Below are 25,461 nucleotides of genomic sequence, written 5' to 3'. Positions count from 1 at the left end.
GACCTTACAGACCACTAATCACATGTAATCCTTAATGAAATGCATTCAACGGCCTTTGAGGGCATTACTTATCTGAAGGAGGATTTGTAAGACCAGCTATTTGCCACACTTTGTTTCTAGCTATGGTGTATCACAATACTTCCCAGCTAGGCCTGTGAACATCATCACACTTCAACAGTCAACATTTTGTAAGCAGATACTGCTTTGAGAGCAATTTTGGAACTGGGCTTGCCATACACAAGTAGCTGGTGGTCTACAAGAACAGGATGGAGTGAAGCAGGGGTGATAAACTAGTAAGTGAGGCAGGAAGCACAGAGCTGAGTTCTGCCTTCAGGAACGTGTCATAGATGGAGGAACATAGGACAGAAAAATTAACACCACTGGCATCAACAATCCCCCTCCCATCCATACCGATGGCCAAACTCCAGTACAATAAGTTTGGGAACCTCTGCTTTAGTACCATGGTTTTGTTTCATTCCTCTATTTGTACTCTGATAAGGATCTCCATTTTGGATTTGTATTCCATTTTACACCTTTTTTCATGCAAGAAGATGCAATTTAATATGGCCTAACAGTGCTATTAAAAAAAACCAAACAAACAAACCAAGAACAGCAACAAAACAAACAACACAGAGACAATTTAAATGTAAAAAGTTGAAATATGTTATAAAGCACAATTACCCAACAACACAGTTACAAAAGAAATGTATATTAATTCAGTAATGCCCGTCTGTTCTGAAACATGAAATACAGTAATAGTTTATTTAACTGCACAGTTATGCACAAACTCTGCCAAGCTAATTAAACAGGAAAAAAAAAACCCTCATATTTTAAGATTCTCAGTATTTATATTAGCAGGTAATAAATAACTTCAGATATTAATACAGCATAATTAAAATTAAGTTTAAATAACGGAAAGACAACTGAAGATCTTTCTTTGGTTCATTTATTAGGATTTCAGACTAATTTCTGTTGATTGCAGAGGCTACTGAAAGCCATAAACACACTCTTTAAATGTTAACAACCACAAGAAAAAGAGCAGTGGGATGCACAAAAGAGAAAGACTGGCTGCAGACTGTAGCAGCTTTGATAACCTTATTCACGTGCCTAATTGAAAGGCATTTTTGAGTGTTTTAAGAAATACACTGAAGATCTTTTAAATTGCTCTAAAATGGAACTTAAACTTGTCAAGGCATTACTCATATGCCTTCCCAAATCAGCTGTTAATAACATAACCACTGTTGCACGTAATGTTGCAACCATATGACTTGATCTACTAATTCTTAAAGTAGAAGACACTCCAGAAAACCTAGTTTACTCTTACATACCTGTAAAAAAAAAAATTAAAAAATATTAAATTCACACCTTGCCATAGAACTTTCCTGCCAGTGTAGCACTGCATTAACCACACAACTAGGAAAGGGAGATGCTTAAAAAAATGCAGGTAGGAAGCTCCTGCAAAATAAAGCACCTGTAGCATCAAGTAAAATCTGGCAACCTGTGTGCAGCAGAACACAAATCAGACAGAGCACTGACCTGGCCTGGGAGTTCTGATGCAGGAAAGAAGCTCCAGCACTGACTGCACACACGAGGGGCCCCAGTCACTTTCAGCAAGAGATAGGCATCAAGCAAGCTAAAGCTGAAAATGAGAGATAGGACACATCCACAAAGTGAGAGAATATCTTCAACACAAAATTCCTACCTTGGATAACTTCATTTCACGTTTCTGTCAAAAATATTTGATTTTTTTCTGATTAATAAAGATCGATTCTACTAAATATCAGAAGTTCCCTTTTACTGCCAACTTATACTGCTAGTTTAGAAAATGAAAATTCACTAGAGAATACCTGTTTCAACAAAAACAACTGCATTTGCACATTGGTGATAATCCTGTGTATTATTAGACAGGAAGCTCACAGCCTGAATGCCACCAATGAATGTCCTGGCACCTTGAGTGCAGATGGAACAAATGAGGAGGAGATGCTTTTGTGATATCACATGAAGACCCATCTGTGCAAACATCATTAGATGCTGCTGCCACATAAAAAGCACATTAGGAAATGGTTGCTTCTGAGTTTTGGCCAAAGTGCAAAACCACTTTCTCAACAACTTTGACTAGAAAGCAAAACAATAGATTGAAAGTTGGTTATGCCGTATTTCACACAGAGGACAACATCAGTATAAAGATGACATGACATCAGCACACCTCAAGGACCTCCTCATTAGTACACCATGGGTTATATGAAATTCAGCAGGTTGTCTGGTTAGTACTATTTTTGCTAACAGGAAGAAGCACTGTCAGGCTGAAAAGGAAAATTATAGCTACCTCCTTCTATTCTAAAGGCAAAGGTAGAAATTATGCTTTACGTATACCAGTTACTGAACATTATCAAAGCTTTGGAACGTATCATGCCTAATTTTCATGTGTAAAGAAAAGTTGAAAGATTTAGAAGGAAGAGGATCAAGTTGAGAGAATTGTGGTCAACAGCTCAGTGCCTGGATGGGGATCAGCAATAAGAGGTGCTCCCCAGGGACCACTGCTGGGACTGATATTCTGTAGTATCTTCATAGACATTGAAGGGATCAAGCACACCCTCAGAAAGCTTGTGGACGACACTAAGCTGTGGGGATGGGTCAACACACTCAAGGGATGGGATGCCATCCAGAGAGACCTAGACAGGTTGAGCAGTGGGGCCAGGTGAACCTCACATGGTTCAACAAAGCCAAGTGCAAGGTCTTCCATCTGGGTCCTGGCAAACCCTGCTACCAGTACAGGCTGAGGGATGGAAGAACAGAGCAAAACCAAAAAAAGGATCCAAAAAAACCTGCCAAAAAGGATCCGGGGGAACTGGTGGATGGGAAACTGGACATAGACAGCAATGTTCCCTCACATAGAAAGCCAACCTTATCCTGGCCTGCATCCAAAGCAGCATGGCCAGCAGCGTGAGGGAGTGATCCTGCCCCTCTGCTCTGTGCTGTGAGGCCTCACCTGGAGTACTGCATGCAGATGTGGAGTCCTCAGTACAGGAGAGACATGGAGCTGTTGGAGTGCATCCAGAGGAGGGCCACAAGACTGAGCCAAGGGATGGAACAGCTCGCCTATGAGGACAGGCTGAGAGAGATGGGGCTGTTCAGCCTGGAGAAGAGAAGGCTGTGGGGAGAACTGAGTGGCCTTTCAGTAAAGGGGGGCTGTAAGAAAGAAGGGAACAGACTCTTTAGCAGGGTCTATTGTGATAAGAGAAAGGGAAATGGTTTCAAGCTTAAAAAAAGATACATTTAGGTTAGACGCAAAGAAAAATTCTTTTAGAGTGAGAGTACTGAGGCACTGGTACAACTGGAACAACTGTGGTAGATGCCCCATCCCTGGAGACTTCTAAGGCCAGGCTGGACCACGTCCAGGGCAACCTGATCCAACTGTGGTGTCCCTGTTCGCTGCAGGGGAGTTGGACTAGATGACCTTTAAGGGTCCTTTCCAGCACTAATGATTCTGTGACATGTAATTAGAACCAATTAGGCCAGCAAGTTGCAATGCATGACAATGAAAGGGGTGATAAATACACACCAGCAAAAAAGTAGTAGTAAAATCTGGTTACAGCTAGAAGTTGAACTACTGATGTTTCAGGCACCAAGGGGGAAAAAAGTATTGAAAGTAACAGATTTTTTTTTTTTTCCTTCTTTCTCCCTCATCTCTGTCCCACATATAAGCAGCAAAGGAGCCAAGAGCTACAAAAAAAAAAAAAAAAAAAAAACCCCCAACCAAAAACACTCCACAACCAGTTTGGGAATTTATCTATTTATTTGAGAAGGATGATGGCCTTCAGGTTTTGAGGGTGAAGAACCAACCACATGTATTACAGCAAAAACCACAACAATATTCAATTGTGATGCAGCCTTTAAGCACCACCAGAAAATAAAACAGATACATAAGTACTCTCTCCAGCACTTCATAGGTATTCAGTTTGATTAACCCCACTTAAAGGAATTCAGATTCATCAACTGCTTCTAAATATGCATTAACACTAAGCCTAATGCTTGATTTTTAAACTTAAACCTCAGGAAAACCTACAATCCAAAAACGAGGGGACAATTCAAACTCAGGAAAGGTTTTGCTTACAGCCAGATGTGAGCTCACATACAATTAGCCCCAGCAAGTTTAAAATACAACTTCCAAGACTAGTGCAATTCTGTGAGAAATTGGGAAAGCATACAGTTGTTGGCAATTCAAGGAAGATTAGATGGGAAAACTATTTTTAATTTCTTGAGAATAAGCTTTCTGTACATCTGTAAAGCACTTGCTGGAAAGTTGATCCTCTGCTCATGCATAATGTCAGTAGCTGTAACACTACAGCATCTTTACACGGGATGATATTTGAAATTATTTGCAGAGAGCAAAAAAAAAATAAAAAAAAATTCAAGTTTAAATAAGAAGACCACAAGATAATGGTTGCCAAAATCTACCCAAATTTTAGCACAAGTGGCTAAAAGCACTCCTGGGAAAAGTCTCGAATGGACAAGTAATATTCATCATACTGCCACCATCTGAACCAAGTTCAGCTGGCAAGAAACTTTCCAAGAGTCACAACAACGTGACTTGACAATACATCTGATTATTGCATATTTTCAAGAAATTAAAACATGAGACTCCCAAAGTCACTCCCAGTGTAACTTTGAAAACAGAATGAAAGAATTGGGTACTTACTAAAAGAGTGGTATGTTACATGCAACCCTGTGTGCTTGCACAGGTATGGTTTGGAGTTGATTTCCCTTTTACCAATACAGAGAAAAGAGAAGCAGTAGAAACCAGCATCATCCCCATTCGCCTTCAGTAAAACACTGCCTTCAGACTTATTGCTGAAAAGCACCGCTTTCAAAACTCATGAATCACCTTCCTGATACAATATCTTGGAACTCTGCCACAAGTCAATCATTTAGAAATACAATCACAACTAAGAGAAAAGAAACTACACCTCAGAAATCTCAGACTGTCGCACAGAAGAATGGAAAAACCAGTACAAAACCTGAACTCAGGGGAAAGGGAGACCCAAATAAAAAAAGGGAGACCCAAATAAAACTTGCCTTTAGGAGAAACATCAGTTTCTCACACAGAAAAACAACAGTATGAGACTAGAAACCAACATATCTTGTTTGGACGTTAAATATATATATATATATTTTTAATTATTATTTTGAACATCATTTAACCAATACAACCCCAAACTTCCACACCATTTTTGAAGTCTTCACTGTTATAAACAAGTTAACCAAGATCTTTGTGTTTACCAAAACACAACTTCATTTGGACTGCTGTTATATTACCTCCCACTGGGTTCAAGTCCATTCCTTACATCAGCGTTAAAATATTCATTCTACATAATGCTGACCTGCAGTAAGAGTAGCAATACAACCCCATTGTGTACTGCATTCAATTTGGGCCCTTTGCTGCAAGAAAGACACCGAGGCCCTGGAGTGTGTCCAGAGATGGGCAGTGGAGCTGTGAGGGAACCGGAGCACATGTCTGATGGGAAGAAGCTGGGGGAACTGGGATTGTTCAGTAAGGAGAAGAGGATGCTCAAGGGAAACCTTACTGCTCTCTGAAATTTCCTGATTTGGTCTCTTCTCTCACATACAAGATGGAACAGCCTCAAGAGCACCAAGAAAGATTTAGGCTGGATGTTAGGAAATGCTATTTCTCTGAAAGAGTGGTCAGGCACTGGAATGGGCTGCTCAGGGAAGTGGTGGAGTCACCAACCCTGGAGGTATTCAGGAAATGTTCAGACGTTTGTTCAGGGACATGGTTTAGTGAGAACTATTGGTGATGTGTGGATGGTTGGACTGGATGATCTCGTAGGTCTTTTCCAATCTTGGTGATTTTGTGATTCTGTGATGCTGGCATATAGCCAAACTAGGGGGAGCATCCTATGGACAGCAATCACAACTGGAAAACATCCCTGGTTTCATAATATTGAAGCCACATTGCATCAGGGATATACTCCTGAAAGCAATCCCAAAGCTACCAAGTTTTGATTATTGGTCCATATTGTGTTAGAGTCCGAAACCTACAAGCCACAGGACAGGGAGATAAAGTAATTCAAAGAGCACAGTGAAAACTAAGAAAATGTGCTTAAGGTGTTTGATTCAAGATAGTTTCTCTCTCCGCTACAGTGCAAAGATGCTCCTGTTAAGGATGACAAAGTAAGAGCTGGGGTGGGGAAAAATTAATTTAAAAAAAAAACCAAAAACAAAACACTTTTAACTGTGAGCAGCAAATAAATTTCTCCTCTTTGTCAAGGTTACACAGGTTACACACTGTAGTAGGGAAACAACATAGAATTTATTTTCAAAAGGTCAGAGGGAAAAAAAAGAGCCCTAAGAATATCTTACAAGAGGTTTCCACTGCAGAGAAAAGGATTTAAGCAGGTCAGCAGGTGACCAGATGAACCCAGCCTCATGTTTTGGCTACTGACTTCATAACAAAGATCTCCCTTTCTCCGGTTACAACACCAGAATGCAACAGCCAGGGCATGCCGTGTGTACATATCAACATCAGCAATGCTGGCAGCAATGCAAGAATCTAACTTGTGGACTTGAAGTTAGTCATGAAATGCAAGAAGGTTTACAACTGCAGTAATCCTGACTTTTTATACACAACAACTCAAAATTCACTCTCAAAATTGCAATCGTCAGTACCATAAACTCATCCTATATGTATATAACAATATTAATCATGTATTTAAGCACTAAACAGGGAAAAAAGAGGTATACATATAGCCAATTAGTTACTGTATCCGTCTTGCATTCTCAACAAGGCATTTCATGTGTTTAAATTTTAATTTCATATGGTTTTGGTAAAAGAAAAGAACAATACAAGCAAACCCTGAAAAACAAAACCTTTCAAGCAGAAGTTTCCAGTTGGTTTCTCCCACTCTGCATTCAGTTTGTCAGGAACCATCGGCCTTGCAGTCACAATCTGGTTAGAAGCACGCAGCCAACGGATATGTGATTTGCATGTGAAAATATTTTTAGAAGACACACATGAACAGCACATGTTCTCAGCCTGCATACAGTCTGCTATCTATACACACAGAGCATTATTTCCCCAAAGTTCAGAGTTAATTTCCAGATAATTATTCCATTCACTCTTTTGAAGTTGCAATGCATATCAGACCCTAAGCAGCACTCTAAACTGTATTTGAAACTTCTACTCTTCCTATGTTAACTAGAGCCAGTTTAAGAAGGTGAAGATGGAAATGAATAAGACCAGAAATAAGCCACGTGCCCAGTGTACATTGTCAGTTAATTAAAACTAAACCAAATTTAGACAGACTGACACAACATGGAAACAATATTTGAATAAACAGCAAGTCCGACCAGATCCCAGTCATGACCAGTCCACATCTGGAACATCCAAACCAGTTCCTGGTGACTCTGGAGTTTGCATCACACAGTGACTGTTACTTCAGCGCTGCTTTGTTCAGGCTGAACAAAAAAAAGTTCTATTGCATTGTGAATTGAAAGCCTCCATTTCTTTTCTCTGCCAACACACAAACTCTTCCCCACACACGTGGGAAATTCCCTCATTATACACAAAATTCAGCTCTGGATGCTTTCCTCGGCCCGAGCTTGCCTTGATTTGACTTGGATGTCTGGGAGGAACAGAAAAGAACACCAGGAAGTAACTCTGTGGCACCTCACAGCACATTCAAAACACCCGAGGTAGAAGTTAATTTATCAGGAATTAAGTTCACCGGGGGAACAAAACCAAACGGACACAACAACAGAGCGACCACCAAGCACAAACAACCACAGCTCCCAGAAAAAGGGAGGCGTCGGCTGCCTTTAAAGCCTCAGCAGCATCAAGCCGTGAGTTCTCACCACTCAGAGAACCAGAACCCACGCTGGAGCTTTTCCAAAGTCAGCCCAGACTAACAAGTGGGGAAAAAAAAATCACCTGAATCCTTCTGAAGCACACACACAAGCCAACAGCTTTCCGAGAAGATGCTGGGCAGCACACACGTAAAATTTAGGCTTGGTGGAAGCCGAAAACAAAACCGCCGCGCTCTCCCAGCACGGCCCGCCGCCCGAGAAGGGACAGCACGGAGCCGAGCCGCGCCCACCCGCCGCCGTTTCATCCTGAGGCTGCCCCGCGAGACACAACCGCAACAGCCACAGACCGACGAGCTCTGCGCTACCCAGGAGAAGCGAAAGCGGGCCCGGAACGCTGCAGCGGGAGCGAACGCGGCAGAGCCGAGCGCCGCCCCAGAACCCCGCCACCGCTACCGCCGCCCCGAGCGCCCTTCCTTCCCCCAGCGCTCCGCACCCAGCCCCGCCTTCCGCCCGCGGCGAAGCGCTGCGAGCCGGCAGCGCCCTCCCCGCCGGCCCCGCCCACTGCGAGCGGGGAGGAAGGGAAGGGGGGAGGAGAGAATACCTCCGCCGCTCGCCCTGCCGCGGCCGCGCAGCCCTCGCTCGCCCGTTGGCTGCCGGGAACGGCATGGCGGCCGGAAGCGGCGCACGGCCCGCGCGGACGGCAGCGCCGCTGGAGGCGGTCGGTGAGTAGCGGTGTGCGGTGGGGTTGCGGGCCGCGTTCCGCCTCCGTGCGCCGAGCTAGCGGCCAGACGGCTGCCTCGCGCGTTCCTAAATGCCGACTATTTCATGTCAGTAGCTGTGCTCTCAGGGTGCGCGTGTCTGTGTTTGGGTGACGCTGGCTGATCGCGGGGCTGGGTGGGACGCCTACGCAGCGAGACGGCAGTGCGTGCACGTGTGCGTGTGGGCGCGCGTCTAAGCGTGTTCCACCTGCACTGGCTCCACACGTTGACTTGATAATTAACGGTATATATTCTTTCTCCCACAGCCCTCCCGTAGCGCGTGGATCGCTCTCGATGCGGATTGACACCCGGGCGGTCGGGCCAGGCCTCCCTGAGGCGGCTGAGCACACCCCCGGGTGCTGAGGAGGGGCTGTGCCCGCTCCCAGCCCCGCCCCGAGCTCCTGCCTCGGGCAGCCCCGAACATGTGTGTCCCCTTAGGCCGTATTTGCACCTAAATCGCCTCCATCTTCCCCTAGGAGGGCTCAGTGATGAGTCAGTAACATGCTCAGTCCCTCCTTGCACCCCATGAAAGCATTCACTAGGAGAAATCTGGCTGCGGGAGAAACTTCTGGAGCAGCGCAGCCATCACAGTGCAGGCTGAGTTGTTTTGTGGTGTCATCAGATGTTTTGAAGGGAGTATGAACAGGTGGGGGAACGTCTGTTCATGAGGGTGGATGGTAATAGGACAAGGGGGAATGGTTTTAAACTGAGACACGGGAGGTTTAGGTTAGATATTAGGAGGAATTTCTTCACACAGAGGGTGGTGACACACTGGAACAGGTTGCCCAAGGAGGCTGTGGATGCCCCATCCCTGGAGGCATTCAAGGCCAGGCTGGATGTGGCTCTGGGCAGCCTGGTCTGGTGGTTGATGACCGTGCACATAGCAGGGGTTTGAAACTCAATGATCATTGTGGTCCTTTTCAACCCAGGCCATTCAATGATTCTATGGTCAGTTTTTATCTTCCTTCAGCCTGCGTTAGGCTTTTCTGCAGGAAGGCGATGTCTATGTCCCCACGTGCAGCCTGTGTGATGCCAGTGTGTCCTGTTGTTGCTGTGCTTATTGCATTGTGCTTTGTTACAGTTTTTTCTAACTGTGTGATGTATTTATAGTTGCCATCTCAGGTAAAGAAAGCTGACTTGTGTAACAAACACATCTAGCTAACACCACAGGCAATATGCGTGACTTTTTGCCTTGGACTTCAGTTTGTTTCCCTTCTCTTTCTTCAGTACCTTTTTGATGCAGGAGAGAAGGTAGTGGCTTACAGGAGCATCATTTTCAGTGTTCCTTTAATCTTTAAACACTAAAATTTCCTCTGTGATATAATCACTGTTCTGTCCCTACAGTTTGTAACTGACTTTTGGTTTTGTTGTACTGTTTCCCCAGATATCGCTCCTTCTTTCAAGGTTCCTTTTGTTGTAGAAATCCATGACCTACCTTTTCCATGTTCTTCTCCTTCTGCCCTGTTACCTCCACAGCTCACTAGATCTTCTTATAGACCAATCTGACACACTAGAACAGCAGGAAAAACTCCTGTGTGTTGCTGGATTTCCAGCTGTTTTGTGCTCACGGGAAGGCTGGTCATAGGGTGAGCTGACAGAGAACGTGATGGAGGGGAAAAGCTGAGAAAAGAGATGTAGAGATGTCCCTATAGACAATACTGAGCCATCAGATCAACTTAGCTGTCCAAGGAGCCATAACATTGCCTGATAATTGTACCACGGCCACAGCACAGCTTGCATAACATTTCTGAAGTACTCAGGATAAAACAAGTACTGTAAAAGTTTCAAAACAACCCAGTAGGCTTGAAAACACGTTCATATCTTAACACAGATATTACCCATTGCTGCAGTGGGATTTTCAGTGCATGACACTGTGGTCTGTAAGTAGCTGTTTTCCGTGGCAGCTGCTGATCTGTGGCCCAGTTTTGTACAGCTGTACAAAGGCTGCTGGTAGCTTGTTGTAGTGTTACAAATGCTGATGTACACACAGGCTGCTTGGTGCTGGTCTGCATGTCTAGGACCAGCAGACCAATGTTCTCTTTTTTTTTGCATGTGTCTGGAATAAAAGGTCAGTTAACAATTTTGTTAGTCTTTATTCTGTTCATCAATGCAATCAATGGCATGGGCTGTGGTAACAGTACTACTGCTGGGTGATTATACCTGGGAGCGCACTGTGCATCTCAAAACAGTACCTCTCCTTTAAAAAAAAGAGAGCAGAAGTAACAGGGAACATAAAGAGAGAATAACCAGGGGGAAAAAAGAAACACGCATTCTTTTTGAGAGGGATGGCAAAATAAGCTGTGACTTGCAAAGAAACAAATATTGTTTATAAAATCAAGGCGTGCTTAACAAAGAATTACCTTTAGGTTAATGTTGCTCACCTTTTTGAGTGTATGAAGATGATTTGTACTTACATGGTGAGAAACTGCCTGGAGTTCCAGGCACGTGATCTACGTATTTCATTTAGTCTAGAGACCTGAGACTGCTTCAGGCAAAGCATTTGAATAAAAGTCTCTGAACAATTAGTGACAGTATGGAATATACAGTTAGTATTTATTTTAGTGTGTTTGACACAAGCACAACTTCATTTGTTGTATAAAGAAATCAAATTCCCATCTGGACTAAATATAGGGTAATAGAGAATTGGAAGACTGAGATAGTGCTATTGCTGCTGTGTGAGAACAGAATTGGAGTGCTTGGCTTTCATTTGTAATCCATTAAACCTGTGTACTTAAAGCCTAATCAGTTGATGTTTGCCTGCAGTGAGCCTGGGACCACGTGGTTTGTAGACCTTCAAGCCCTACTTGAAAACTAACCATGATCTCTAAAGTCACATGTGGCTTGATGCTTCTGTCCTCACCTTTTACTGTACCCTCTGATTTTATAAAGTAGGATGTGTCATCTCTGCATGCTGCTGAAAGCATTGCAAGTGTCAGTAGGACACACTGTCTTCTCATTTTGACCCCTTCAAGTGGTCATAGGGGATTGATTTGAAACGAGTTGTTATATTTTACAGGCTGCGCTTTGTTGTTGTTATTCATAGTGTTGACCTATAGCATCCTGTCCAGTTCTGTAGAATCTCTCCTTGCCCATTATTAGGAGTGATTTGGAATCAAACTGGTATTTACAGCTATCCAAGTCTGTCTTTTTTCAAAAGGAACTGTAATCTGAGTTAGTTCTGTAGTGTGAAATGGAGTTGAAGGGGCATCATGCTGTCAGAGAGAGTGTTGGTCAGTAGAAATAATGAAGAAGAAATTATGGCTCAAAGGAAGGTAGTAACCTCGATGACTTTGCTGTTCAACATCTCTGTCTTCCTCCTGAATCTTAAGGAGGGAAATATTGATTGTAGTTATTCTTCCATTTGAAGTCAGCAGGAGCAGCATTGGGTCCCTGTACTTTTAAACCTGTTTCTCTGGCTGATTCAGGTTGTTAGCATCAGTGCCAGCGAGGGAATGGTCTTAAGCAGGCTTAAGGAGCAGCTTGCTGATGTGTGCTCTGTACTGAAGTCTTCCTCAACAAATGCATGTATTATGATAGGTGAGAAAGGCAAAAATTGGTCCTGAATTCAAGAAATCATACAAAATGGAATATGTGATGTCAGTTGTAAAATACGCAATAGATTTACGTAGCAGTGATACTGCAGAAGAGCTGGTATTTGCTAGTGAGTCTATAACATTGTTAAAGTAATGGGAGAAGTTTCCCAACAGTGACAGTAACAGCAGGGTGCCCCTTTGGAGTTGGAAGCAGTTACATTTGCAAATTAAACTTCTCCTTCATTATGCACCAATTGTACTTCTCTGAAAACAGCTGAAGTGGTGTTTGGGCTTTTAATTATTTTTTTTAATTATTAATATTCCTCCACAGCTCTGTGCAAGATCTCATTGTAGCCACTTCGTAAAGGAAATCAATTCTGTCTGAGTTAGAATATAGTAAGTTGAGATGCTTGGACAAAGCATCTCCACCCAGGTATAGCACACTTAACAAGTAAGTGAGATCTTGAGCATGTAGAGAGTGGATAAGTGTACAAATTCATGGCCTAAAGCTGTTAAATCTAGTATGTGGCTTTATTTAAAGTTTTGAGTTCATTATACGTGCTAGAAAACATGTATTTTGAGTCAAGAAAACACTCCTCTGATGTCATTACTGCAGTTAGTATGGGCTGCATTATTGTTGGTGTATTTTTCTCCCCCCCCAAAAAAAATTAACTGAATTTTTCTTTAATTGTTGTATTCACTTCTTATTTTTCAGGAGTCTTTGAAAAATCCTTAGTGGTCATGACATTGTTACAAGTGAGATAAATTAGCCAGTGGCTCAGAGGGATGGATACCCAGAAGACTACAAATGGTTTGCGCGTGATTGGACAAGGGACTGGTATAGGGAAATCGACACTCCACATGGTGGGGTATTTGGGAAAAGTCAGTTGAAACTTATTTTACATCTGTGCAAAGTTCATATTTTTTCTCTGTTTTGAGAGATATTTAATTGGTCTTATTTTACCAAACAAAACAAAAACAAAAACCCTCAACATTATTTTCCACGGAAATCTGTAACAATGGCGAAAGATTCTAAATAGATCTGTGTCTGAACTTTTTACTGGTGCTGTATTTATGACTGTGCATTTCTGTGTATATTACTTCATATTTCAAAGATCTGAGCATGTGTACCTTGGCTCTAAGTCCCTTGCTTTAATATAAGTAGAATGAAATGTTACCTAGTTGTATTGTCAAAGATACTAAAGATTTGAATGCTTAAATCAAAAGATAAATTTGTGTAGTTTGCTCTACACTATAACTGTATCTTATTTACAAGGACAAAACCTATCTGCTTTATTTTTTGATGTTGAGTTAGGTGTTACATGCTTAGAAGCTAGTCGTTGCTTTTCTATCTGCGTATATATGTCTTAACTTGGGACACTATATTAACAAATGTAAGTTTGTGCATTTTTTTTTTCTTTTTTTTTTAGAGCCATGCTCCTGTGGAAAAAATTTCACCTGACTATTGTCCAGTCTGCAAAGAGAAGGGCCAGGTTCAAGTTTTACGGACTTACCGCATCAATTTTCAAGAGTCCATTTATCTTTGTGAAAACCCTCAGGTATTACTCTAATTAACAGTCCTGTTTGCTAGTGTAGAGGCCTTTGCCAGTAACGGTTAAACATCTTAAGTTCAAGATTTGATTGGTAGCGAGCAGACTGTTGAAATATGGTGCCTTTGGTGTTATATTCTGAATGGTGTTTGCTTGTAATATGGACAAAAACATAGCAAACCTCTGTGTATGTGGTGGTCGGCACAACTAGCTATTCTGAAGAGTAAAGGGAGCAGATTAAAAGGAGTAAGGTAGAGTTTGTTTCACATAACAAGGGGACACAAGTGATACTAAGCAAATCATTGTATGAACCAGAATATGAAGCCAAAATTGGCAAATACATTTATCTGATGCTTTACTCATAAAGCTGTGAGTCTCCAATTTTCCCGTTCAAGTAATGCACACAGGTTTGTAATAGGAATTACGGTATCTTTCAACACTTTTCCATTTTAAGTTTAGCTTTAGCTAGATTTCTGGGCTTCTTAATATCTGACTGGTGGTTTGCTGCCTCTCCCTTCTGCTGTGTGGGGAGGGAGGGTATAGCAAAGTCATGTGGAATGGTGCCCTTAAATGAGTAGAATACAAGGGCTAGATGTCTTCAAGCTGTGTCCCGCATCCGTCACCCCACTTTAAAATAATCAAGGTGTTGGTTTGGAAATGGGAAATAGTATGTTTGACTGTATATTACTAGTTGCAGAATAGCATATTTTATGACCCTACCAATGCATGGTTTAATATATCAGGCTAAGCTGAAATATATCAGGCTAACTGGCCCTGCTAGTTTTAATACTAGTAATCTCCCCAGCAAGTGTTAATAATCCCAAATATGTACCCTGCTGGAATGGATTTTACAGAATGAGAGAACTCTCCTTAACAAAATTGAAGTGTCTTTCTGGGATTGGAAGTTACTACTCATAGATACACTTCACAATTATCTATAAGACAGTGGTTGGATAAAAATGCTCAATTTCTCTTGCGTACGTTGAATGTACGTATTCATTTCAATGAAGTATCATTCTGTGCAAGTCCTACCTTCCATTTGAGGATCTCATTAGTTGTTATTTTAACTCTTTGTTCACCTGAAATGACTTTCTAGATTTCATTGTAACTTTTCTTTTTTCCTGTAGTGTATCTACCCACTTGGTTACAAACCATTCAACAGCATAATTATTTCTGCTGATTCAGAAAATCTTCAAGTTCCATCTAATGATAAGAAAAGGAAATTGTGTGATACCAGTGACTTTTCTCCTATTGAATCAAATCCAAAACTGACAAGAACTAATGATGTGGTAAATGTTGAGCAAACTATTAATACAGACCTTGTTGTCAAAAACTGTGGTGATAGCTTATGTATCCTTCAGTCGAGTGTATGTGATGTGTTAGAAAATGGCCAACAAAAATCCAGTAACGAGGAATCCATCAATCACAGGGTGGATTTTGAAACAACCTCCAACACCAATGGTCAGCAAGAAAGTCCGCCTAAGAATTTTAGCTCCAGAACACAACTCCTGCCAAGCTCTGCTCACAGCTCAGCAGCAACTGAAGTTTTGCTCAGAGACAATAACTGTTCCAAAAGTAACACAGATTTATGTCTTCAGTGGAGAAACAAGTATAATCTTTGTTGGTTAGATTGTGTTTTGTCTGCACTGGTACACTTAGAAGCATTAAAATTTGCTCTAGAAGAAGATGATGAAAAATGTTTACTCCAAAGGCTCTTGATAAAATACAATCAAGCAACTGTTCTGCTGAATACCTCTAAAAGGAGTAAAGTAAAAGGTGAGTTCATTCAGCTACTATTTTTGCATATTCAGACTGATCTGATTAAGGAATTTAGTAATGCCCTTAAAAATGCCTCTTTTCTATTTCAAGATCACAAATGAATCAGGTACATCTCAGTACTACGAATGTGCAGGATTGTGTGCTTTAGCTCACAGACTCCCAGTAACCCCTGCAATTGTTTTCTTGGGATAAATGTGTGCACTTTGAAAGTGGACATCAAATACAAAGGATCTCTTGATGTGTATATATATATATATATATATATATATATATATATGTTTTTTTTTTGTCATAACCAAAGTAGGAAACTTGTGAATTATGTGATTGAGCCGTACTTTGTTTCCTTCTTCTCTGTTGGTTAATTATTGCATTATTTTTCTAATCTTAATCTTCAGGATTAGTTTGCATGTGGTTTATGTCACTGTGTAATGAGCAGTTGCCTTATCACACCAAAAGTATTCAAGCTGGGAACATGTTCTTCTCTGGCTCCAGCTCTGTTCATCGAAGAAATGCTTCCCCTGCAGTCTGCTAGCTGTGCTGAGGGTGTAACCTGTTTTAGTCAAAATTAGTCAAAAGGTTTTAACCTGGTCTATACTGTCTGGAAAAACTTAGAAAGTACTCAGATACGCAGCTTAATAGATTTGAGAGTAATAGCCTCTAAGCACAGGGACAGTGGAGAGCAGCTGGGGGCAAACTTTCAGGTAGCACAGTGGGAGTGAGAGGAGGATGTGATGCTGCAGTCTGATAGTTTGGCCTTTGATCACTTTCCATATGGTGGATTCAGTGTAAGGCTCTTAAACTAAGATTTATTTTTCCTAGTCCTTTGGAATGGACCCAGTGGAGTCATAAGCCTGAACTTCTAAGCAATCACCCTTCAGAGAATTACTGCAGACCTTTGGCTAGCCAGTACCCTTCATGAATTTCTTTTTCAATAGGTCTTCCAGGAAAAGTGTACGTTTCAGTATGACAGAATATAGTAATAGAACAGCACTAGATAATTTAAAGGATATCATATCTTTACTGGAAAGAATAGTGAGTGTATCAAAAAGGTTTTAATCCACCACGTGGCAGAGAGAACAGTACTTTACAGAGGCACACACACACAAAAAAATATCCAAAGAAATTCTCTAGAGGTTCGTATATTATTTGCCAGAAGGTCTGTTTGATTTTGGGGATTTCAGATGTTACCTGGAAGCCCTCTACTATTGCAACAGCCAAGATGTTATGTTTCCTTTCTGTTGTGCTACTGCTGTGTTTGCAAAGGAACTCTGGTATGGAAGCATCCTAAAGTGGGTGTGCTAGTTTGCTTCCCTTAGAACGGCTGGTGGAATATGGTGATGTTTGAAACATTTCATTTCCAGGAACTACTGCAAAAGAAGTTGGCTCATTTTGGCAGGAATGGAAAGGGGATCGGATGAAGAGTGTTATTGTGGAAAACAGCTGTAGTATTTTTGTTCTTTTATTTACTTTTTCAGTATTTTTTTTGCATATGACTATGTTTTGAAACAAGCAAAAGTAATTGAGATACAAGAAAATGTTTTTTACCTTTTAAACACGTAATTTTTTAAAGTAAGAAGTAGTTCCCACAGCTGTTCTAAATCCTTCCTTTAATTGGTGTGATTTGTGATCATGATTGTGTAGTAACAGATGTGTTCTTTCATATGCTTTATGTATATGTATAGACATTGTAAGTTGCAAATACATAGTAAGATAAATATATGATTTTACAAATAGGTTTTTAATGTTGAAAATACTGACTTAGGAATTTAGTATTTAGCATTTAAGTATTTTTATAATGAATTCTATGATGTCATTACAAACATGTAAGCAAATCTCTGTGCTTTGGTCTTCATGTTTAGATTTTAAAATCTAGTCTTAATCTCTGAACCTCTGTGTTTTGTAATGTTTGACTCCATTAATCTTACGTGTTATTACTGTCTAGAACAGAATCATTGAATATCCCAAGTTGGAAAGAACCCTAGCTATGGGTACACATTCTTGGTGAAGTTATTTTGGGTTAGCATTCAAGTTCTGTAAACCAGTCTGTAATTTTCAGATCAGTTGATACTGAGCAGTGACTATTTTACTAGCAGTTTTAGACAAGTGTAGATCAGTGTGAAAGATATCTGTACATAATGAGCTCATGTTGGAGTTACATGTGTGTGAAAGGGTTGGAGGTGTTGCACATAAATACATGAAAGTATGTGTATTTTTTTTTTCTACAGATGTTCTTCCTAAAGCAGAATTGCTTCTCAATGAAATAAGAAACCAAATTTTTATACAGCTTCAGCCACAGCTTAGGTGTGAATTAGGTAAGTAATTACCTAACAAGCAGCACCTCAGTACTTATTTTCAGGAAACTGTACATCTAAAGACTTTTAGTGTGTCAGTTCATAAAAATACATCTGTATAATGCATGCAAGACACCCTGCAAGTCATACGTTTGTTAGCTTGTGCCATACACACAGTGTACTGTGTGATTAGCTGGTTTGTCCCTTGCTGTTTTTCAGAGTGTAGGCAGGTTTTTGTAACTATGCTGCATTCCTGAAACTGTCATTGAGAGCAGCCAGGTAACACGGATCAATCCCTTTGCTGGGAGCTTTAGAGGGATGCCCTGAATTGCAATCGTTGCAGTGAGCTTATCTTCCCTTTTGAAGTACTGAAATCTGATTTCAAATTCAGAGACTGTTTTTTCTCCCTGTCTTTGAAGGTAAGGAGGAAAGTCCAGTGTTCGCACTCCCTCTCCTCTTAAAACAGGATCAGCAAGCTGAGAAACTGTTCTTGCATTCATTTTCATGGAAGTTTGAATGCATGTGCTGTGGCTACAAATACCTGGACCGGTGAGATTTTTTTTATAAATGTGCCTTCTCTTTAACTGTCCTACTGTAGCTTTGAATCTGCATGTAATAAAAGACTTTTCTTTGCATCTCCAGGTCTTGTATAGCTTAAGTTTCTGGGTGAAGTTTTATGTGAACTGCTTCTTCAGTTTGACATTTGCAAGTGGTTTACTGCTGTGCAGTGTCTTAGGAAACCACATTATCTCTTAACTAAGAAAGAAATAATAGGTAACAGCAAGTGGCTGGCCATGCTCGCTCTGATCTTGTGCTGAGAATACACAGGTTGTTGCTGTTCTACAGAATATGTGCCTAGCATGCTTTTACTATTGAAGGATATCTGTAATGTACACTGGGATTGAAAAGAATCAGATTTTAATGTGTTTTGAAATAGTGTTACAGGCAAGTCATTTCTTGAGGGTTGGTGTAATTCATGTAGCCACAGGTCACTTAGGCTGTTAGAGCCCAGAGAAAGGGACTTCATCTTTATGAGACAGCTCATTTTATTTGAAAAATGCCTGTTTCTCTCCACTACTTGAAGTTCATACAATAAGCTTCTCGATCCACAGGTTAAGTGAGATTAATTATACCTGTTAGCCAGGTAAAATGTGTAGGTCTGCTTCATAAGGTGTGTCCAAGTTGCATACTATGTTTTTTAAAAAAAAGTGGAACAATCTAGGTTAGAGCAATTATAGAGGAGTCCTTTCTGCAGCTAAGGAAGAAACTACATTATTTAATATCCCATACATTGTATTTTCACCCAATACAACTTCTTTGTAATCTATGCTCTGAGTGTGCTGGGTTTTTTGATTGGTTGGTTTGTTGGTTGTTTTTTTAAACAAGACACTGTACTATGTGCACTGTGAGATAGTGACCACTTCCTTCTCTCCTTGAGACATCGCAGTAGCTAGTGAATTGCACAGATCCTTGTGGAAGCTCTACCATTCCTTAAAAAGGAAGAAGGAGCATATAATGCTCTGCTCAAGGCTGCAGAGCTGCTGAGAGCAAATGGTGACTGATAATGTGTGGCAGGACTGAATTCAGCACTGTCTTGGATAGAGTGTAGTCACAGAGGAATACATGCAAATGGCATGAATATGAATAGAATTTAGCTTTGTCATAACGTGCAACTTTTTCCCCTTGTAAACTGCAAATATTCCTTGTTTTCTAATCAGCAAATTGTCTTACTCTGTGTATGTGTGTGTCCAGATGTAGGAAAACACTAACAACGTTCACAAATGTAATCCCTGATTGGCATCCGCTTAACGCTGTTCATGTTGCTCCGTGCAATAACTGCAGTGATAGATCTCAAAGAAGACAGATGATTTTGGAAAAGTGAGTTTTGACAAATGAACTTGAAAATAAAATGGATAAAATTCTGTGATTTCATGTATTGAACATAGTATCGCTTTCAAAACTAAACTGTTGTCTTGGGTTTACAGATGAAAAGCTTTAAACTCTGATAAGTACTTCTTTAGATGTTAGGTATTCCTTAAAGGCTGAAACTGCAGATGGTTTTTACATGAAGCATAGAAGGAACAGTTTTTAACACACTGACTAGCACATAGGTTTGAGCTAGGTCATGCTTTCTACTAAGTAGTAAAAGTCAACAACTGATAGCCAATCTCAGCATTTCTGCAGCTTTTGGGATTGGTGAATAAAACTATTTTCACCTATTTATTTATTTGCCTTGGGAACAATGTCTTTCTGTACTATGATTATGATGCAGTTGTCTTCTGTTTTTTCTCACCTTTTCCCCACACCCAAAGTCCTGTACATGTTTTGCCTTCTTTTTTCTCCCCTCATCTTTCACAAAATAGAGCATCCAGTTGGAGATGTCTTTTTCCTTGAGTACAGCACAATTGTAAGAGTTCCGTGTAGAAACAGAATAGTAAGGGCAGAATTCTTGAAATGCCTTGCACAAAGCTTTTGTTAAGGAATTTTTGTCACTATTTTGTTGTAACAAACTGTTTCTTTATTGTCTCCTTAATAGAGTACCCTCAGTACTAATGTTCCATTTCGTAGAAGGCTTGCCACATAACAACCTGAAGAGTTACTCATTTCAGCTTGAAGAAGAAATCTACCAGATAACATCTGTTATTCAGTATGAAATGCGTAAGAAGCACTTCATAACCTGGTCATTGGATCCTGATGGTAAGAAACATTAGGTCTGTGTACAAACAGTACTTTGAGTTCTACATCAAGTAGTGTTTCATGGGTTATTGGATAGTCCATAGACAGTAACAAGGATTTATTTTGTCTGCATCCTAAACTTAGGATTTTGTGAATAATTGTAGGAACTTTGTTATTTAGGGTGAAGGTTTAGTTTTGGTTTAACTGACTTCTTCAGCAGTGTTCTGCCTTCATGGGCAGAAGTTATTTGGGTAGAGTCATTTCCTTTCAAAACTTTGTAAAAGTTAAATAATAATTAAAAAACAAAACAAACAAAAAAAACAGCGAACAGTCTAAGCATGGCTGTTGGACAAATAGCATCAGTTATTTTGAAGCCAATAGTTGGTCCTTTCTTGACTGGAAATTGGGGAATGTGTGGAACTAACAGCATTAATGAAGTTTGTATTCATTCCTGAACTTAGCTGCAGCTGAGGGGTGGGAGGCAAACATGCATGATGGAAACATTGCCAGTGGTCTGATGGTTATAGCATTGGTGGCAGCAGAGCTTCATCTGAGTGGAACTCTGAAATTGCAGATGGTAAAAAGATGGTATCTAATTTTTGTGCTTCTCTAGAGAGAGTGGAGTGCAGCCTTAGCAAATGTTTTAGCAGTATGAAAATTGTGTAAGTCATACTACCCGAGTTTAAGAAAAAAAGAAAGAGGAAGCAGCTGGTAAGGAAGCACCTAGTAAGGAATATCCTAAGCATCGTGTGTATGTGTATCTGTTTTAAAAAATTTCAAGCAGTAAAATATTTGATGAACAATTTGCAGATGATGAGGCAAATTCACAAAATGAGCAGTTTCTCTTAAACCCCCGTGCCTTCCATGTGAGGAATGAAAAGTTCTACCAAGAAGCTTAAGAGGTGGCTCTTTGCTCAGACGTGTGCAGTATTTTTAGCCAAGATGTCAGCCTTATTAGCTCAGGCAAAAAAAACTTAGCTTTGTTTTTCAGTAGACCTTGTCTGACTTGTAATAATATTGCTGCAAATTCTGCTTGGGGTGATCTTTTTACAGTGGAAACCTCCCAGTTTTCCTCTGATGTAATACAGAATGAAGGAGAAGAAAATATAATTGCTGCTTGTCAGGTTAATAAAAATGCTTGACAAGTGTCAGAAGATGGAGACTTCAATTTCAAAAGCCTCTTAGTGACTGCACTGGTTGTTGTTTATTTTTCAGGAACTTGGCTTGAATGTGATGATTTAAAGGGTCCGTATTGCAGGAGACACAAAAGATTTGAAGTTCCTCCGACAGAGATTCATATTGTCATCTGGGAAAGGAAAGCATCCCACTTGCCAGAAGAGCAGAATTCACGGCATCAGAGTAAAAATATTGAAGATTCTCCTATTAATAATGTGCAGTTAAATTCCACAGTGTTGCACCACGGTTTTGATAATGCTGTACACAGTATACTTGCAGAAGATCACAAAGAAGATTCTGTGAGAATTCCAGATGAGAAACAGCAGCCGGTAGCTGAGGGTGAAAGGGCACACCGTGGCTTAGAAAATCTTGCCCGTGATGACCTTGTAACTCAGATTCTTGAAGAAACTCCACTTGACTCAGAGGGTAAATCAATGCTGAACAGAAAGATGATGGAAAATAACCTTGTTGTTGAAATGAGCTCACGGGAAAAGCAAGAATCGGCTTTTTCACCTAACACTCCCTATCCAGGGGAGCTCATTGGAACTGATGTACCTATGAATGATACAAATACGCTATCTGAAAGTTCCAGCATTTGCTTATCTCTACAAGAGTTGAATACAGCAAGTATTACTCCTCCTGTACCCAAAAAACATGACCCCAACCCATCTGACTCATTATTTGCTCAAAGCACAGATGGTAAAGCTAACTTACTTAATGGAGAACGCGGTTTAAGTTCAGGACAAGAGATAAACTGTAAATTGCCACCAGTAGAGAATGTTGTAGAAAAATCACCTGACCTGAAAGGTGCAAGCAAAATTGCAGTTCATTCTCAGGTTACAAGTTCTTCTGCTGATGATAATTCCTTTCAGCCTTCAGAGAAAGACCAAAAAAGAGGATTTGTAGGAAGCTGGGTAAAAAAACTGTTAAGCAAGAATACTTCTTTTCTGCCTTCAAGTGCCTCGATGCCCAAGAATGAAAGAAGCTGCAAAACTCCCTCCGTGCAGAAGTTAAGTGACACATGGTTGCCAGTTAAAGGAGCAAGTAACTTTGGTGGATTTCAAGGCAGAGGTGAACGCAGAGCATCTCAGCCCCTAACATCAGTGCTTCTTCGGAGTAATAATGCTCATTGTTTATCAAAGTTCAAAGGATTTTCTCAAGGCACTTGTCTTCCCCAGAATCATAATGCTATGGAAGGCCTGAATTGGAATAAGTCAGGCAATACTGTGGGTAGCTCTGGTAAAACAACTCAGGTCCATCCACCTAGCTATAATTCCGTGAAGGCACAAGAGTCAGATAGTGACAAAACAAGGAAGCTTCGCCTGAAACTGTTAAAAAAGCTTAATGCTAAAAAGAAGAAGTTGGCTTCACTAGACAGGCTAGCAGTGGAACAGGCGAAACGTGGAAAACCTGTTGCTAGCTATGCAAGTGCCCCTTCACAGACTGAATCTCATAATGATAGTGAATTACTGCAGAGCTTTTTAAGGGAACTGCAGTATCACATTGATGCTGCCGATAATTCGTCTGAATTCAGTGTGAACTCAGGATGCAGTAGCCATAATAGTAATGATGAAATACTGGCAGAATTACTGTCCCCTACTTCAACTGTTGCTTCCTCAGAGGTTCCAAAAAGTGAAGATGAATGTATGTATATGGAAATGGTAAATAGCAGCAGTGCTGCACCAGCAGAGCCTGCTGAGAAGAGCAGCGTAACTCATGCAGCACTGACAAGTGAGGACCACAGTTATTACAGTCCTGAAAAGGGCAGTAATTATGAACACACAGTGAGCAAATCCAGTGTGAAAAAAATTGGTTTTGAGAGTCCCACAAGGGAAGATATCCTCGAAGACCTGTTCTCCATTTCAGCACCAACCACAATGGCAGGTGACATAGATGTACCTCATTTTGATGAGACGCTCTTTGAAACTTGGTGAATGTTTGGTTTATTAGGGTTGTGGGGTTTTTTTTCCAACATTATGTATATTTTGAAACAAATGGCTATTAAATTATATTTTCTAACAAGTTTAATTGCACCCTGGCTGTACTTGAACACTTTCCACTGCAGTTGTTCTTAAGAACTTTATTGTAGCAGGCAAAGTGCTTTGAGGCATTTTGTTTTTTTAAGAAACGGTTATTTTAGCAGATATAATGATGCATTCAAACATAGCTCCTATGAGTCTGAACTTTTTTGCTGCTTTTAATATGGGAAATGTACCCATGTTTTATTGGGTTTGAAAAATAACAGACTTCAGTATCCTAGGTGTTGTAATGGCATGAGAAGTACTTTAGGTAACACGGATCTGTTTTTCAGGATCACCCAACTCCTGAAGTCTCTTTGTCCAGTATTTAGGGGAAAAATCCACCATTCTGTAATAATGGATTTTTGTCTCCTTTGCTGCAAAGATTGTATGCAACTCTCAACTCAAATGGTGATACTTTGTTTGGAGTTTTTGAGAATTACTGTTCTGTAAGCTTCCCTTCCCTGGATCCAAAGAAGGACTGATACAAATACTAGTACTTCCCTTTGAACTTAGGGCACCTGCTGGGTTTTCATCCTGGGTAATTGAAAATATAATTTGACTGAACATTATTCAGAGCCGGGTCATTTTCTTCAAGTAAATTAAATAAGATCTGGGCTAGAGTTTGCCGTGCTAAGAGATACCCAATGTAACTTTTATTCATGCATTGCTACGAATTCACTAATGAAAGAAAGATTTCTGAGAGTGGAACTGTGAATTAGCACTTACTGCTGTTGTCCATAGGGCAGCCCACCCCTATCTGTATACAAGCGAAGGGCAAGGAGAGGCGAGGTCCATAGGACAAAACTTACAGAGAACATGGCAAGACACACTGAGTAGGAAGAGAGAGAAGATCACTGACATTGTGGCGTTTCTGGGTCTGCATATGGCTGTCATTTTGCTAGGTGGGAATCTTTGGAAATCGTGGATAGAGAGGTGAGGTTCTGTCTGCTGAATTGGAGTAACTGTATGTTTTTCTAGTACGTGTGATAATGACAATTTCATCAGCAAGTCTTTGTTTCAGTTACTTCTAGAGGTACTCTATATTTTTTCCTTTCTATCCTGAATTTAAAACAAATCTTCTGTCTTATCTTCAAATAGATGTGTTTTGAACATAATTGTCATGACAAAGCATGGCTACAGATGTAAATGGTCCTTGATAGCTTGAACCAGGTTCAGTAAGTGATTGAGAATCTGTCAATGGCACTGAATGCACCTTGACAAGTTGTTTCTGTTGTAATTGCATACATGTTTATTGAATTGGCACTTCAGACAATTACTGGTTTCATTCTTGGAGTCTTTGTAAAGAGGTGGAGCTCCTCTTTGTTTTAGATATTGTGACTGGTTCGTTGCAATAAAAAATCAGTGGGTTCTCAATGTGAAGTACCACTGTTCTGCTGGTGAAATGTTTGTTGATCTGTTCACTTTGTAAAATAATAATAATAATAATAATAAATTGTTGACCAAAATTAGAGCTTGACTTAACAGCAAATAATCGACAAGCCTTGAGGGGGTAATAGGATTTTCCTGGGGAGTTTTCCAACCCATGGTTGTGCAAACCACAGAAGAGCAGTGTGTCATTACCACTAATTGCTTGCTGCAGGGGTTTCCCTAAGCAGTGGGGAACTGCTTCCAGCATAGAGACCATCTGCAGTGCGCTGGGCTGCAGCTCCTTGCAGCTGTGATATGGGAACTGCCTCCCTGCTGACTCAGGACATGACAGACTCAGGGATGGGTGAAGCTGTTCTCTTGGGGTTGGCACGATAAATAACAAAGAAAAGACCCCTCTTCAGTGGGATATAGGAGGTGGAGGTTGTGAAAGGAGATGAGGCAGCCCTGCTGTAAGGAGTGTGATG

General features: G+C 40.6%; 1 protein-coding gene across 2 annotated transcripts; it reads left to right on the top strand.

The window, feature by feature from the left end:
• The first annotated feature begins 8,505 nt into the window (after nucleotides 1-8,505).
• USPL1 (ubiquitin specific peptidase like 1) lies at nucleotides 8,506-23,609 on the top strand. Of its 2 annotated transcripts, XM_042838877.1 has the most exons (9): nucleotides 8,506-8,546; nucleotides 12,831-12,997; nucleotides 13,546-13,674; nucleotides 14,793-15,441; nucleotides 17,670-17,756; nucleotides 18,155-18,284; nucleotides 19,488-19,613; nucleotides 20,272-20,432; nucleotides 21,627-23,609. In XM_042838877.1, exons 2-9 carry the CDS (start codon nucleotides 12,902-12,904, stop codon nucleotides 23,519-23,521), a joined length of 3,273 nt encoding a protein of 1,090 aa, XP_042694811.1. In that variant the 5' UTR covers nucleotides 8,506-8,546; nucleotides 12,831-12,901; the 3' UTR covers nucleotides 23,522-23,609. The 2 variants fall into 2 exon arrangements, with proteins under 2 accessions (XP_042694811.1, XP_042694812.1); XM_042838878.1 differs by lacking the exon at nucleotides 8,506-8,546 and having other exon boundaries at nucleotides 9,467-12,926.
• The last annotated feature ends 1,852 nt before the right edge of the window (nucleotides 23,610-25,461 follow it).

Source organism: Centrocercus urophasianus, unplaced genomic scaffold (genome assembly GCF_019232065.1).
Source record: "Centrocercus urophasianus isolate 14NV4802_14NV808 unplaced genomic scaffold, USGS_Curo_1.0 seq_9, whole genome shotgun sequence".
Lineage (NCBI taxonomy): Eukaryota > Metazoa > Chordata > Aves > Galliformes > Phasianidae > Centrocercus > Centrocercus urophasianus.
The sequence above is the reverse complement of the archived record's forward strand: the minus strand, read 5'-3'. Positions and strand labels throughout refer to the sequence as shown.